We start from the raw sequence: 15,405 nt of genomic DNA, 5'->3' as shown, positions 1-15,405 counted from the left end.
AATATATTTCACACAGATAAAGATCTAGTTAATTCCACTTACCAAGTATGATGATAAACACAGTCAGAGAGCACAGGAACATCATGGTGACTCCAGTGTTCAGATAATGAGGAGAGATCTGGGAGCTACTTTTCAAGCATGTAAAGACTCCTCCTACATTAGTTATAAGAACAGAGGAATGAAGATCAGGAGAGAAGCAGAGTTCTTTACACCCAGTGCCTTTCAAAACTATTCAACCCCCTTAAAAGAGATTAGATAAGTCTAGATTACAAATATCACAGCTGTTCCAGTCAGTATTGTAATGTTTCAGGTTACAGGTCAGAAGCTATTGCAGGTTTTTAGAAGGTGCTGAATAGAATAAAAGGAGAAGCAGAATTCACACACTGTCTGAGAATTCAGTGAATAAACTGTAGTATCAGATTGTTTTATAGGTTTTCTCACTTCAGCTTTTCATTATAAATGCAGAACTAGACTCGATCCAGTAAATCCAGATGAATTCTGCCCTCTTCTGGTAGATTTACATCATGACATCTGTGTGTTATATGAGGACAAACACTTTTTACTATTAACTGATCTAAACAAGTTGATTGGAGAAAATATTTGAAAACATATGTGACTACTTCTACAGAGATCAATATTTAACATTGATATAATAGAGAGTAAGACAGTCCTAGACAGCTTATAGCCTACCTGGGGAATTTGTGTTAAATACTAGTACTATGATATTAGATTCTTGCCAACAAGATCAAAGAACACTTTTTAATGTGTTATAAACAAAAAAACAAGAGTTTGTGGGGAACAAAAAAATAGCATTAGAAGTAAAACACACTTTTGCTTGCGGTTCTTTTTGTTGTTTTTTTGCCAATCACGTTTTTCACTTTCACTGTTGGCGTTGCAGTTTTACTGCCATCTCTTTCGTTCATTACTAGACATTTGTTTTTATTTATTTATTTTTTTTGGGGGGGGGGGGGGCGACAGCGACAGTTCACAATACAGCACTAATATGATGTTGATGTTTCTTTTCAGTTAAGTAATGCAATTTCTCTCCAGTGTGAATGCGCTGGTGTTGCTGGAGATTAATTCGTTGGGTAAAACTCTTTCCACAAACTAAACAGTGAAACGTTTTTTCTCCAGTGTGAATGTGCTGGTGTATTCAGAGATGACTCTGAATATTAAAATTCTTCCCACAGTCTGAACAGTAAAATGTTTTCTCTCCAGTGTGAATGCGCTGGTGCCGCTGGAGATTATTCAGTTGAGTAAAACTTCTCCCACAGTCTGAGCAGTGTTGAGTTTTCTTCTTGCCTGTATTGTTCTGCATTTGCCTGTGAGGGGTACTGGAGGGCATTTGCTGAGTATTGGAGATTCCTCTTGATGCCATGTTCTCCCTTTTGTTCAGTAGCTTAACAAACTTGTGAAGTAGTCAGATTAATTAGTGCATCTAAACTTCATCCAGGTATAGGAAAGTTGACACTAGGATTCGAAACAGGAAACACAGAAAAAAGAAAACATAAGCTCAATTAAAATACTGAAAAATTCTAGTTAGAGGTGGGAAATGAAAATTATTGAACTGAACATATAGAACACATAAAAACTAACAATAATGCAGTTAAATAAATAATTCTGTATTCACACACGTTTTCAAAGCCTAAAGACAGAAAGTGCAAAAGGAGCTGTTTTACTGCTACTGCTGATGTATGGTAACTAAGTAGGTATAACCTGATGCTTCAGTATTTTAAATTATACCACTTTATGTCTCTATAAGGAGTAACACTCGTCCTGCAACCTCGTGCCTACGGCCACAGCACAGCAGTGCAAATATTACATGTTATAGCACTCCCTCTTGTGTATTATTGTGATTATACCACAGTTACATTATCACTGTTTATTGAAAGATTTTGAGTTAAAGAGGAGGAGAAAATCTGTTCTGTTTGGTTATAAAAACTCCACAAGAAGTAGCTGTAGCTGCGCTTTTCAGCTTATAAACGCTGCATCATTGGTAGGTTACCTCTATGTGGCGGAGTAATATGGAGAGCTTCAGTTACAGTACATTACCAGCTGATAATGGCATTCATAGAACTCCTCTCAGCCAATCACATTGCAGGGTCGGTACAAAGTGTGGTATAATTGCTAATATAGGTGCTCAGTAGACTTTGGTGGTTCCATGTCAAATGACCTCTATACAGGTGCATCTAAAAATTTTATAAAAGGTCATTTATTTTAGTAATATTAATATAAAAAGTAAAACTCATCTACAGGTTCGTTACTCACAGAATGATTTATTTCAAGTGTTTATTTCTTATAATGTTGATGATTAAGGCTTACAGCTGATAAAAATGCTTTGATTGCATTGTTTCGATGAGCTTCTGGAATGTCAGTTTTTTTTTTTGTTTTTTTTTTATCCAGTGTTGCAGTGAGCTGCTGATCAGAGCTGGATCTTCTGCTGCTCCACTTTACTGTAGACCGAGGGAAACTCTAACCACCCTTCCATATTCACCTACAGAGAATACAGTCTTCATTTTAAACCACAGCAAACATCTGTCCAAAGCGCTGAAACTATTAGAACATGTCCAATCAATACATCACAATGACTCTGTTACTTGATCTGATCCAATACAATAAACATCCAACAGTCTGCTGCTGTGTTTCTAAACTAAAGACACACAGCTGCAGGGTCCCGGAGCTCCGCTGAGGAGCCAATCACATCGCAGAACTCTAGACCTACTCAGGAGCCAATGGCTTTATATTCATGTGTCATTCTGTAGTCCTCGTATGCCTATATTTCGTTTTTTTTCTTTCGCCAGAATAAATGGACTTTTCAAAACCTTGCCTCTATTAGAGGTGGGCGGATCGATCCAAATATCGATAATATCTATACCAACGCTGGTATTGGTATTGAGCAATACTTGTGTAAAAATATCGATATTCAAGCTTTTTTCTCTGCCGCACGCACTGACTGCTGCGCACGAGGATTCACCACAGTCTACTCTCTGGTCTCTTCACAGCAAATTCACCTGAGTTAAAAATCTGGTGTTGATGAAATATTTGAGAGTAGAGAGTCAATCTGACTATTGCAAGAGTAAATCCAACTCTGGATAGAGTCGTATAGGTTTCTATTCACTCCCAGTAGAAAAACAAGCAGTGTAAAAACAGAGTGTTAAACATACTCTCCTTAAAATGAACTCTGAGAGTGTTAACACAAATATTATTCAATTCTAGGACTTAGGTTAACTCCCAGAGTGTTACCCTTATTGACTAACCGCACCCACAGTTTTTTTTAAACTTATGGAAGCCATTTTACAGAACACACAAACGCAGCAGGAACAAAGCAACATCAACTCAAGGAAGAGCATATAAGGTAACATTAAAATTAACCAGTAAGTTATAACTGTTAGGTTACAAATTACATTGGTAAATGCTGTAACAGGTTACATTTCTGTAGAATCTGTTTGAATATAACGTTAGATAGGTTACACTTTTGTTAATTAAGTTAATTAGCTAGGTTATTTTTGTGTATGGTGTTTAAGTAAAGGACAGGCGTTGAACTTGGTGAACTTAGGTCTGTCGTGTGCTTTGTAGGTTAAAGCTATTAATTAACATTTAAGTACTTCTTAGCTAACACTTGAACTTAATGTAAAAATAAACTTGGCGAGTGAACTCGGGGCTGGGGCTGGTAGTTAGCAGTGTTAGTGTGCTGAATGCTAGCGAGGTAACTCGGGGTGTGGGGCTGGTAATTAGCTGTATTGGCGGGCTGAATGCTAGCGAGGGAACTCGGGGTGTGGGGCTGGTAATTAGCTGTATTGGCGGGCTGAATGCTAGCGAGGTAACTCGGGGTGTGGGGCTGGTAGTTAGCTGTATTGGCGGGCTGAATGCTAGCGAGGGAACTCGGGGTGTGGGGCTGGTAGTTAGCAGTGTTAGTGTGCTGAATGCTAGCGAGGGAACTCGGGGCTGGGGCTGGTAGTTAGCAGTGTTAGTGTGCTGAATGCTAGCGAGGTAACTCGGGGTGTGGGGCTGGTAGTTAGCTGTATTGGCGGGCTGAATGCTAGCGAGGGAACTCGGGGTGTGGGGCTGGTAGTTAGCTGTATTGGCGGGCTGAATGCTAGCGAGGGAACTCGGGGTGTGGGGCTGGTAATTATCTGTATTGGCGGGCTGAATGCTAGCGAGGGAACTCGGGGTGTGGGGCTGGTAGTTAGCTGTATTGGCGGGCTGAATGCTAGCGAGGGAACTCGGGGTGTGGGGCTGGTAGTTAGCAGTGTTAGTGTGCTGAATGCTAGCGAGGGAACTCGGGGCTGGGGCTGGTAGATAGCAGTGTTAGTTTGCTGAATGCTAGCGAGGTAACTCGGGGTGTGGGGCTGGTAGTTAGCTGTATTGGCGGGCTGAATGCTAGCGAGGGAACTCGGGGTGTGGGGCTGGTAGTTAGCTGTATTGGCGGGCTGAATGCTAGCGAGGGAACTCGGGGTGTGGGGCTGGTAGTTAGCTGTATTGGCGGGCTGAATGCTAGCGAGGGAACTCGGGGTGTGGGGCTGGTAATTATCTGTATTGGCGGGCTGAATGCTAGCGAGGGAACTCGGGGTGTGGGGCTGGTAGTTAGCAGTGTTAGTTTGCTGAATGCTAGCGAGGTAACTCGGGGTGTGGGGCTGGTAGTTAGCTGTATTGGCGGGCTGAATGCTAGCGAGGGAACTCGGGGTGTGGGGCTGGTAGTTAGCTGTATTGGCGGGCTGAATGCTAGCGAGGGAACTCGGGGTGTGGGGCTGGTAATTATCTGTATTGGCGGGCTGAATGCTAGCGAGGGAACTCGGGGTGTGGGGCTGGTAGTTAGCTGTATTGGCGGGCTGAATGCTAGCGAGGGAACTCGGGGTGTGGGGCTGGTAATTATCTGTATTGGCGGGCTGAATGCTAGCGAGGGAACTCGGGGTGTGGGGCTGGTAACTTAGTTAGCTGTGTCAGTGTGCCGAATGCTAGCGAGGGAAATCGGGATGTGTAATCATTAACTTAATCATAATTGTAATGATGTAGTTGTGTGTGCAGCATCCCCTGGTAAATCCCACATCAAACCCCCCCAAAACCAGAACCACGGCAACCGGCGCCCAGCCCTACCAACCTGCTGGGGCCAAAACCTTTCAGAACAGTTGGCTTGGTGACAAAGTATTATATCACTTTGTAAAAAGCAAAAAATTTAACTGTGTATTAACATATTGGCATGTTTCAACAAATAACGTTACTTGAATGTTTGTGCAGATCGTTATATCAAGATGTGAATATACTTAATGTTACAAACATTTATTTATTACCATATTCAGGAGAGATTTTGAACCCAATTTTATGCCATATCTCACATGTGGTGGTTTTGCTGATAAGACAGAGTGATAATTTATTAGTAAATGTTCACAACCTTGACTTTCTTCCCTGTAGGATATGCTAGCTAAAGTTGAGTATGGAGGAAAACAAAAATACATCAAGATTCCACAGTCTGAGGAAACCTTGGAATACCAAAGATTTCTTCAAGACAGTCAGTATATATTTTTTTACTTTGCAAAAATACACAAAGGCAAGAAAATAAGTTTTTTGCCTACTAACAACTAACAAAATCATGATCTGAACACATTTTTTTTTTCAATTTATAAAACTGTTACTATTCCAAAATATTTTTGTTCTAGTTGCCACAAAATTTGGTCTGCAACCTGAAAACCTGAAAGAAGATCAGCTCGTCTTAACTGATGAATCAGGAACAGAAGTAGATGAAGATATCTTCGAGGACCTTGTGAAGTCAGGTGTACTGAACTTCAAATTTTCCTTTAGACAACCAGTTCTAGGTAAGCCTATTTGGTCATTGGAATTTTGCTGATAATAGAAAAACATAACACAAAAAGAGCACATTGGTTGTTGGTTTATAGATTTCCTTAAATTTATTAATTTGTTCATTCATTAATTGTCTGTAATTGCTTATCTAATTTAGAGTTATGGTGTGCTTGGGGCCAACTCCGAATCACAGGTTGCAAGTGGAAAACTTAATTTTACTACTAATTAGTACTTTTTTTATTTCCTAGATCTGGAAGTCCAAATTGTTAGTCAGGAATCATCTTCTTCTGTAGTGTCAGACACTCCATTATCCCCATTGTCATCCAGTTCATCCGACTCCACAGTCATCCTTGAATCAACAAAGAGAAGGAGGGTAGCAGAATTGATGGATCGGGATCAAGCAAAACATGTAAAATTCAGTGAAGATATTTTGATTTTAATATTGCCAAGTATTAAGTTTTTGTATTTATATTCTTTTGAAGTCTTGGGGTATTCTTATTTAGGAAATGTAATATTGCTTTCAATTATGTTTTTGAAGATGGTTGAAGATGTCCTCAAGGCCAATCCAAAGGGTGAAGAAATCTTCATGGAGTATAACAAGACCAAAACTCTTACAGATGGAAAACGGAAACAAATGGTGAACATCCTGGTGGCTGATATGATCGAGACACATGGGTAAGACATTCAAGTACATTTAAAGAATAAGTCCATAAAATTTAAGGATGTTATTTAGTTATATTCTTTTTTTATTCTTTTCTCTTTTTTTTTTAGGAGGATTCCACCATCAAGTGCACGAACTAATTATGCGCTGGGAATTGTGACTCTGTTTCCATACCTCCAAGATCCATACTCTGAAAATGGATATGTAAGTTAACGTTAATGTTAAACAGAGGACCCAAACTGCTGTTTCCCAGTAATTGGTATTTATCAGTTTCTTTTTTGCCTGTGATTTTTTTTCTGTCCAAAACAGGAACACTACTACGATCCTGTGGGTAACACTGGCTACCTAGCATGGAGGATTAAGACTGTTCAGCGGAACTCCTCTGTTGGCTCCCAGAGTTATTCAAGGCCATCTTATCAAGATAGTCCAAGAAGCAGACGAGAAGCTCTACCAGATGTTGAACAGCTGTTTGGTGATGAGTGCAGGGAGGCTTTATCTACAATGAGGCACTCAACAGATGAATCTGTGGTCAAAGAGAGAATGAGGGCAACTTTCCAGTATAGACAAAAGCTGGTTCGTGATAAAGATGCGTCAATGTCTGTTCTGGACAACTTTCCTCGTTTCCTTGACATTCCTGGATTGGTAAGAAAAATCAACTAAAATATAAGACAGGTCTTCACATGTTTTTGGACAACCTTTGTACAATTAATCATGTATGGAAATTGTGTGTCTACTTTTTAAAAGATTGACCAGGACTTTGCCATGATGTTTGGAGATGAGGTGTCCAGTAGGTTTCTAGCGAAGTGGCCTACTTTTTTCAAGCCCAGAGTCATAAGCGACTGCAGGACACTCGCCCCAAATCAGTATGCTGAGGAACTGCTGTCAGCAATTGAACCCCAACCTGAGGATATCTATGGTAAATGGAATTTTTTAATCCCCAAAATAATTCTAAAGATTTTTCAATTAATTTGGCAATTAAATACTGTTTCTTAAACCTTTGTTCTCTAGGTTGGGACAGTGACATGTCAGCAATTCTCCTGCTTCTACATCTACTTCCCCCAACTGCGAGAGGCCAGAAAAAAACAGCGAAGATCAGTTCAGCCCAGGCAGCTAACCATCTTGTGCGATACATTCCAGTATGTACTGTTTAACTTTTTTTTTTTTAACATATTTTTTGGTGTGTCTTGTCATTAGAAACCTTTGATTGGTAACAAAAGCGGCACAGTGGTCTGTCATACATAGCTCAAGGATTCTGGGGGAGTGGGTTAAATCCCTGGCTCGGATCACTATTAAAACACCAATGTTAGTGTGTCAGCAATTGAAATATATTGCATTTCAAGGTTTGTATTTGCCCGTGATGGGCTTGCACCCTGTCCATAGTGTATTCCTTCTTTGTGCCTAATGATTCCAGTTAGGCTCCAAACCCACCTCGGCCCTAAAAAAGTATGAGTTGATGACAGAATATGAATGAGTAAATAAATTAATGAAAGAATTAGGGCTGGGCGATATGGAAAAAAATCTTATTACGATATAGTTTTTCATATCAGCCGATATCGATATGTATCACGATATAAATCAAATCACTTTCTGTTACACTTAAAGGTTTCTATTTTTACTCAGAAGTGACAGAATAAGGGAGTTATGGACAAAATCACTAGCAGGCTCAGAGCCTTGTGGACAGACACTAGGATGTTAACATCTTGCCAGGTGGGTACAGCTTTTAAATTAATTTTAAAAAGGGGACAAATATATAAACTAAAAAATATGTAAGACCCTTTACATTATATGTCTGTTTAATTTAAATTGCAATAACACTTTATTTATTTTTATAAAATTATATTTAATCAAAAGATCATTCCCCTCCCTGAATGCAGGCAACTACATAAAGCAAAATACAAGAGTATATCACAGTGTTCATTTTGACAGGTGATTTTGATACAGTCTTAGTCTTTTCACTAAAATGTATAATAGTTTTAGTTACATTTTAGTCTATCGGATATTATTAGTTTTAGTCAGATTTCAGTCTAGTTTAATTTTGGTCATATAAAAAGTATGTATTACATATGTTTTACTGTTTTTCTATTTTCTATTTGTTGTAATTTTAGATAATTTACTGCTTATGTTTTTTTTTAAATAAGAGCCTTTAGTTTTTTTTTACATTTAAATTAAGCTAACATTTAAATATTTTAAAAAAAGTGGCCTATAATGGAGGTGGGAGGAATAAAGTCAAGTTTCTGAAATGATCCACTTCTACTGCAGTACAGATTTATACTAACATTACTGGCTTTCAGTAGACTAGACCAGTGTTTCTCAACCAGGGTGCCGCGGCACCCTGGGGTGCCGTCTGGCTTCATCGGGGGTGCCGTCAAAATATTGCGCCTCACGTGCATATTTCCTTTCCAGAGTCAGCCCGTGTCGGGGTGTGTCCCAATTCACAGGCAGCATACTCTGGAGGTTGCGACCCACAGAGGCGGTGTATTACTGCGCAGCTGTGACGCAATCTGTCTTCTAATACAGCCTCTGAAGGATGCAGCCCTTAAATTGGGACACACTGTAAAGTTTTTGTCCCCCACGCGATGCACGCGCTATTTTATTTCATATTCCGCCAGCAACAACCCTCGTTCTCACCTGAAGTTCTGCGCCAGCACATCCCCCTCCCCCCCGGTCTCTCCTGAAGTTCTGCGCCAGCACCCCCCCCCCCCCCCCCCCTGTCCTCACCTGAAGTACTGCGCCAGGAAACCCCCCCCCCCCCCCCCCCCCCCGGTAAACTGGGGTGCCGTGACATCTCGCATATATTTAAAGGGTGTCGTGATAGAAAAAAGGTTGAGAAACGCTGGACTAGACTTACATTACTTAAGTGTATTTAAAACTCCAGTTCAGTAACAGCAATGTTTAGCTCAGTTCAAATACAGCTAGACAGATTATATAATCTTCTGTATTTAGTAAAATATCCAGCATAACAGACTCTCTATCTGTTAAAAACTATAAAACACAAAGACAGAGGAGAATGCTGCCCTCAGGGTTTTCTAACAGAAACAGTGAGAGTTAGGAAAAAAGATGGAAAGTGCTTCCTTTCTGTGTGTTTATATACTAACCCCTCACTCGTGCTGAAGTTAACCTTAATTTACACGAAACGTGGATTAACACGGCTAACGTGCGTTACCCATTAGTTTATTAGAATGTAAAAAGCAGTGAAAGCATCTTAGCTAATGATGACAGATTGCACAGATCCCTTTTACACCTAAACATCGCTAACTTTAAACTGGAGACAAGCTAATCTAACTAGCAGCAAACAGAGCAGCGTTTACCTGCCTTCAGAAATCTGAACAAGCTCACCTCTCTAAATATCTTGGAGACGCATGCCTCATATTTAAAAGGTGAGTTTTCCAGTGTAGCGCCGCTGAATAGTATAAATGAAGTTTATCCAGTAAATGGGAGAGAAGGAGCCGCTATGTGAGGAGTTCAGAGTGGAGGGGCTCGGGGGGTGGGGCGGAGGGGGATGGTGGAGAGGGGAGGGGAGGGGTTGTACTGGGCTGAGCAGCAGTTCAGCGTGCTGCCTGATCTCGTGCTGCGCCTTTTCACAACGCTACTTAAACGGGAAATAGAAAATTTAGTTTATCGAATTTCTCGCCCCGACTTATCGCGATATATAGTTTCCTCGATAACTATCGATATCGTTTTATCGCCCAGCACTAGAAAGAATGATTCAGAGAACATTTAGAATAATATTTTTCACTTCTGGTCCAGATGGGCCTCTGCCCTGCATGCTGTAATTTTCTATTCACTCAATCACACCCACTTTAACCTGGGGTTAACTTTGTCATTACATTAGGTTTGTGGGCAGCAGAAGAATCTCTTTAAATGTGCAGATTTGAGAACCACTGATTTAGACATAACAGAATATATATATTTTTCTAATGCATTTTCATGTCTAATTATGTAATGGCAGTGCCAAACATCCTCAAGGAGAAAATAGTATTGTGATCATTGCTTGCCCTGACTTGTAATATGTCCAATATTTCTATTCTATAGGAAGGAGCCAGTCTCACTACCTTCCTTGAAAGAGCTGAAACGAAACAGCCCTTCCTCCTCTGCATTGGTGAGCAAAAGAACAAAATCTTAAAGTTCTACATCATCATTGACCAGAAGGCTGTTCCATGCAAGGCTCAGACATTGGTGGCTGCTTTTGATGAGCTATTTAAAGCTCACTATGTCTTCAGTCTCTCCTATGATGAAGCTCTGAGCAATTTTTATACATTTGTGCAGACCACAGTGTATAATATTGATATTGGAGTTACCAAGGAGAGCCCTCGGGTTAAGGAGCTTAGAGCAAGACTGCTACAGCACAACATCTGAACAGTTTGTTGGAATTGCCAAGGAGATCCCCTGTGTTCAGGAACTTGGAGCAGCAAGACTGCTTCAACATAACAGCTGAACAAACAGTTTGTTGAAAATGTTCACATGTTTTGTTTGTAAAGTGCACCACCGTAGTTGTTTGCTCCTTTGTCAGCATTTGAAATTTCACCATGGCTTATATCCTGGCAAAAGTTTACGTTTGAAATGTGGAGAGCGAGGATGTTCTTTATCATTTTGTACTTACAGTGGTTTTAGGAAGCACCTGAACAATATACATAGGGACACCACCCTTCCCCACGTGGACACTACCCAGGATTTCACTACACAAAGTGAAGATGAGGTGCAGTTTTCAAGTAATCAACCACAAAGTTCAACTTCTGTTGCTATTTCGGAAGCATTTCATGTACATTCACAGAGTTCTGATGGTACGTCCCAGCTGTCATCTATGTGTGGTTCAATTGTTGCACATTTACAAGCAGCAGGTATTTGTGAAAGCACTGTTCAAACAATTGTTAGCTCAATGGAAGAAGTTGTTAATGACATTCACAACCAAACACGAGAGGCAGTTCGTAAAACCTTTTCTCCTGAAGAAACAAATTCAGATGTTTTAAAAACGAAAATAGAGCACTGTTTTGATCAACTTGATAACCCTTTTTCTGCATTGAACACAGAGGCTAAGAGACAAAAACATTTTAATGAAAGATGGGAAATAGTTCAACCTGAAGAACATGTCCTTGGGGTACGAATGGATGTACGAAGAGATAGAACTACAGGAATATACAGTGAGTTCCCTGTAACAGACAAGTATATGTATGTGCCAATTCTTGGTACTCTCAAATCCATTTTCAAAAATGAGGAAATAAGAAAAAGCTTTTTGCAAGAAAAATTGAGTGAAAAGGGCATTTACAAAGACATTAATGATGGTTCGTATTTCCATAATCATTCCCTGTTCTCACAAGAGAGGCATGCTTTACAGATTTTGCTCTATTATGACGATTTTGAAACCGCCAACCCTTTAGGTTCCAAGAAGGGGGTACACAAAATAGGTGGTGTCTATTTTACTCTGAAAAATCTACCACCTAAATGTAACTCTGTGCTAATGAATATACATCTTGCAACTCTTTTTTACAGTAGCGACCTGAAGACATATGGTTTTGATGAAATATTGAAGCCTCTTATTGATGATCTAAAAATTTTGGAAACCCAAGGAATACACCTTCCTTATTTTGAAAAACCATTGTTTGGCTCAGTAATTCAAATTACAGGAGATAACCTTGCATTAAATGGCTTGTTAGGTTTTGTGGAATCATTCAGTGGAACACATTTCTGTAGGTTTTGTTTGACTTGTAAGGAGGATATACAGTCTGTATTTACTGAGGATGATCCTGGTGTAATTTTCCGTTCAAAAGAACTTCACACTGAACATTGTAAGGTACTTAGTGAAAATCCTGCTCAACATTCAGTAAGTGGTGTTAAAAAGAATTGTGCATTCAATTCTCTACAGTATTTCCATAGCTCTGACAACTATGCTGTTGACATAATGCACGATTTGTTAGAGGGTGTCGTACAGTATGAACTTAAGCTGCTTTTTCTTTACCTTATTAAACAGGGTTATGTTTCTGTGAACACATTGTCTGACAGGATACAAAGCTTTAATTATGGTTACCCAGAACGCAAAAACAAACCAAGTGGCTTACAATTGGATGACAATAGCAAACACCTAGGTTTGAATGCTGTACAGTCATGGTGTGTTCTACGCAAGACACCCCTTATATTTGGTGATGTAATTGAAAGGGGTAACAGTCACTGGAAACTACTTCTCCTTTTAATACAGATAGTCAACATAGTGTTCTCCCCAATCATTACTGATGGCATGATTTGTTACTTGAAACATTTGATCTGTGATCACCATAATATGTTCAAATTACTGTATCCTGATAGGAAATTGATTCCGAAACACCACCTGATGATACACTATCCACGGTGTATTAAACAAATTGGCCCTCTTCTACATATTTGGTGTATGAGGTTTGAGGCTAAACACCGTGTTTTTAAAAGATCTCAAAAAAATTTCAAAAATCTCATAAAATCTTTAGTAAAGCAGCATCAGCGTCAAATGGCATGTCAGTATGAGAACTATAACTTCAAAAGATTTGAGTTTGGTCCTACAAGAACACAAGCACTCTCTAGCTTAGAGGGTGGAGAAGTACTTAGACAGACATTACAGTTGGAGGCATTTTCTGTTGTTTCAACTACTAACTGGGTCAGAAATTTTGGTACTGAGTATGAGGTTGGTTTGTTCATTTGCACTGGATCATATGACCTTCCAGAGTTCAAAAAAATCTGTTGTATAATAATACATGAAGAACATGCATTCATACTAGCTGGTAGTACAAACACACTGTACTTTGATGAACACTTTAATGGATACTCTATTGAGGAGAGCTGTGATGTTTTTTCTGTTGTTTGTATAGACCAGCTTACTTATTTCAGGCCTTTTGATAAGCAGTATTCCAATGAAGATGGTAGCAGGGCTTTCATTGTACCATATTGTTATATGGTGGAAACATGTTTTTGAATGTTTTTTTGAAAGTGGTGCACATGTTCAAAAATAAATGTTAAACATGTCAAACAAGTCAAGTATGTCATTCTCTTTTTCAAGCTAAAGTAAACTAATTGCAGACTCTCAAACCTGCAGTATGCAAATCAATATCAACATAAAGGTAACTCCTGTAGAGTAAAAATTGACAACATAACATAGTCAGTTTATAACACTGCACTCAGGTGTTAAAAAAACTAAACACTAAGTAGTGTTGGACAGTGTTCAGTTTTAACTCTCCAAAGAGTCTCTTCATAACACTGCACTCTGGTGTTGAAAAAGCTCAACACTAAATAGTGTTGAACAGTGTTCAGTTTTAACTCTCCACGGTGTCAAAACTAACAATATCACAGTGTTAACATTCCAACACTTTGAAAAGTGTTAAAAGAACACCCTGGGGAGTGGACCCATATAGACACTTTTAAAGTGTTGAAATTAACTCTCTAAGAGTTGTTTTGTGCTTGCTGATTTTGCTGTGTTGTTGTTGCACATGCGTCACATGGCTCAGCAAAGCCAGCCAAACGCCATGCAGGTAGGCTCAGCCTGGCCCCGCCCACTCAGCGCTCTCCTTGAGTCGACACGCCTCTACCTCAGGAGATTTGTGATGAGTGATATTTTTTTACACTCTGTTTATTTAAGAAAAACTTGCATTTGAATTGCACTGAAAGGAAGACAATTCCTTATTTTTTATTGTTTTTCCAAATGACAATTCTATTAAAAAAAGAAACAAAGAACTAGAAAAGATGTCTAGTGAGGGGAGAATTTTTATTTTATTTTTAAATATTTTTTTACTTTATATTTAAACTTTGTTTTGTTACTGTTCCATTGTTTCTAAACAAAAATGTTGATTGTGATACTAAAGTATTTTGTTATGACTTACAATGTTTGGTGAAATTATATCCTAGGTTTTTGGATCATTTGGATCTATAAAGCTTAAATATTAAAAAGTATTGGTATCAGTATCGATATCGGCAATACTGGCCCTGCGTTTACTTGGTATCGGATCGATACCAAAATTCCCGGTATCGCCCACCTCTAGCCTCTATAATATTCTGTACAGAACTGTACATTTTATTCTGTGTACATTTTTCTCCTAAACATCACTGGATCCTCTGAATTATGAGAATTATGTAATTAGAATAATGCTATCTAACTGCCCTTGCTGAGGAGAGCTGGGAGTGTTACAGCAGAAAACACTACATTTCTAAAATTGTATTAAATATTTACTGATTAGATAAAGTGGACTCCTTGTGTGAATATTTTTCTGTAGTCACATAGATATTTTTTTATAAAGTTGCATTATTTCTACACATACACAATTACAAAATATATTAGTAAAAAAAATACTTAATTTTTTTAATAATCCAAATTGATGTCACACCAAAATTCATAAAAGTCTTCCTTGGTAGGACACTGTGGTGTATACTCCATTAAACGCATTTTTGAAGAGTCTTGTAAGCAGCATTGTGGTATTTTATCAGGGTACTACAACTGAATTTACTGAGACCCATTCCCCAAATCTACATGGCCCTCTGTATAAAAAAGTGTTTGACATAAAGTGTTTGCTGAGGAAGCTGAAGGAGAACAAGCAGAAGAGAAACAGCGCCGCCTCCTGAAATATCAGTGTTTCTACATATTTCACAAGAGAAGATTTAGTACAGTGTTTAGTGGGTTTCTGTCACTGTGGGCTGCAGAGCGCAGTAGTAGAGAGCAGAGTCTGATACTGCAGTAGAGGAGATGTTCAGATCCACTTTTTTTATTCCTTTGTGATGGGTGATGAATATTCCAGGAACTGGAGGTTGAGCATTAATAGTGGTCCCTGAATAATCCAGTATGAGGAACTGGGGAGGAGAGCCTGAATACTGTCGATACCAGTGAAGACTATCAGCACTTACAGTGTAGTTACAGGAGAGGGTAACATTCTGACCTTCAACAGCAAAAACAGGAGTGATGACGTCTTCAGCTCTGTTACCTACAAATAAAATCATAGAAT

General features: G+C 39.1%; 3 protein-coding genes across 3 annotated transcripts in view; 1 reads left to right on the top strand and 2 right to left on the bottom strand.

Annotated features, from left to right (window-relative positions):
• LOC103032403 (zinc finger protein 239-like) overlaps positions 1-15,405 on the bottom strand; it is a 183,023-nt gene that overhangs the window by 138,209 nt on the left and 29,409 nt on the right. The window lies entirely within an intron of this gene.
• LOC125803869 (zinc finger protein 436-like) overlaps positions 1-15,405 on the bottom strand; it is a 154,955-nt gene that overhangs the window by 116,561 nt on the left and 22,989 nt on the right. The window lies entirely within an intron of this gene.
• Positions 3,004-13,448, top strand: LOC125803859 (uncharacterized). Its single transcript, XM_049482347.1, has 10 exons — positions 3,004-3,355; positions 5,410-5,506; positions 5,655-5,810; positions 6,045-6,205; positions 6,335-6,471; positions 6,568-6,661; positions 6,767-7,099; positions 7,202-7,373; positions 7,466-7,593; positions 10,490-13,448. Exons 2-10 carry the CDS (start codon positions 5,413-5,415, stop codon positions 10,811-10,813), a joined length of 1,599 nt encoding a protein of 532 aa, XP_049338304.1. The 5' UTR covers positions 3,004-3,355; positions 5,410-5,412; the 3' UTR covers positions 10,814-13,448.

Source organism: Astyanax mexicanus, chromosome 8 (genome assembly GCF_023375975.1).
Source record: "Astyanax mexicanus isolate ESR-SI-001 chromosome 8, AstMex3_surface, whole genome shotgun sequence".
In the NCBI taxonomy this organism is placed as follows: Eukaryota; Metazoa; Chordata; class Actinopteri; order Characiformes; family Acestrorhamphidae; genus Astyanax; species Astyanax mexicanus.
The sequence above is the reverse complement of the archived record's forward strand: the minus strand, read 5'-3'. Positions and strand labels throughout refer to the sequence as shown.

What these genes read in the sequence shown, in the direction of transcription:
- LOC125803859 (XM_049482347.1), top strand. Translation starts at nt 5,413, where the DNA reads ATGCTAGCTAAAGTTGAGTATGGAGGAAAACAAAAATACATCAAGATT. An exon ending in GATATGATCGAGACACATGG is followed by an intron (nt 6,472 to 6,567) that starts GTAAGACATTCA and finishes TTTTTTTTTTAG; the next exon opens with GAGGATTCCACCATCAAGTG. An exon ending in CCAACCTGAGGATATCTATG is followed by an intron (nt 7,374 to 7,465) that starts GTAAATGGAATT and finishes TTTGTTCTCTAG; the next exon opens with GTTGGGACAGTGACATGTCA.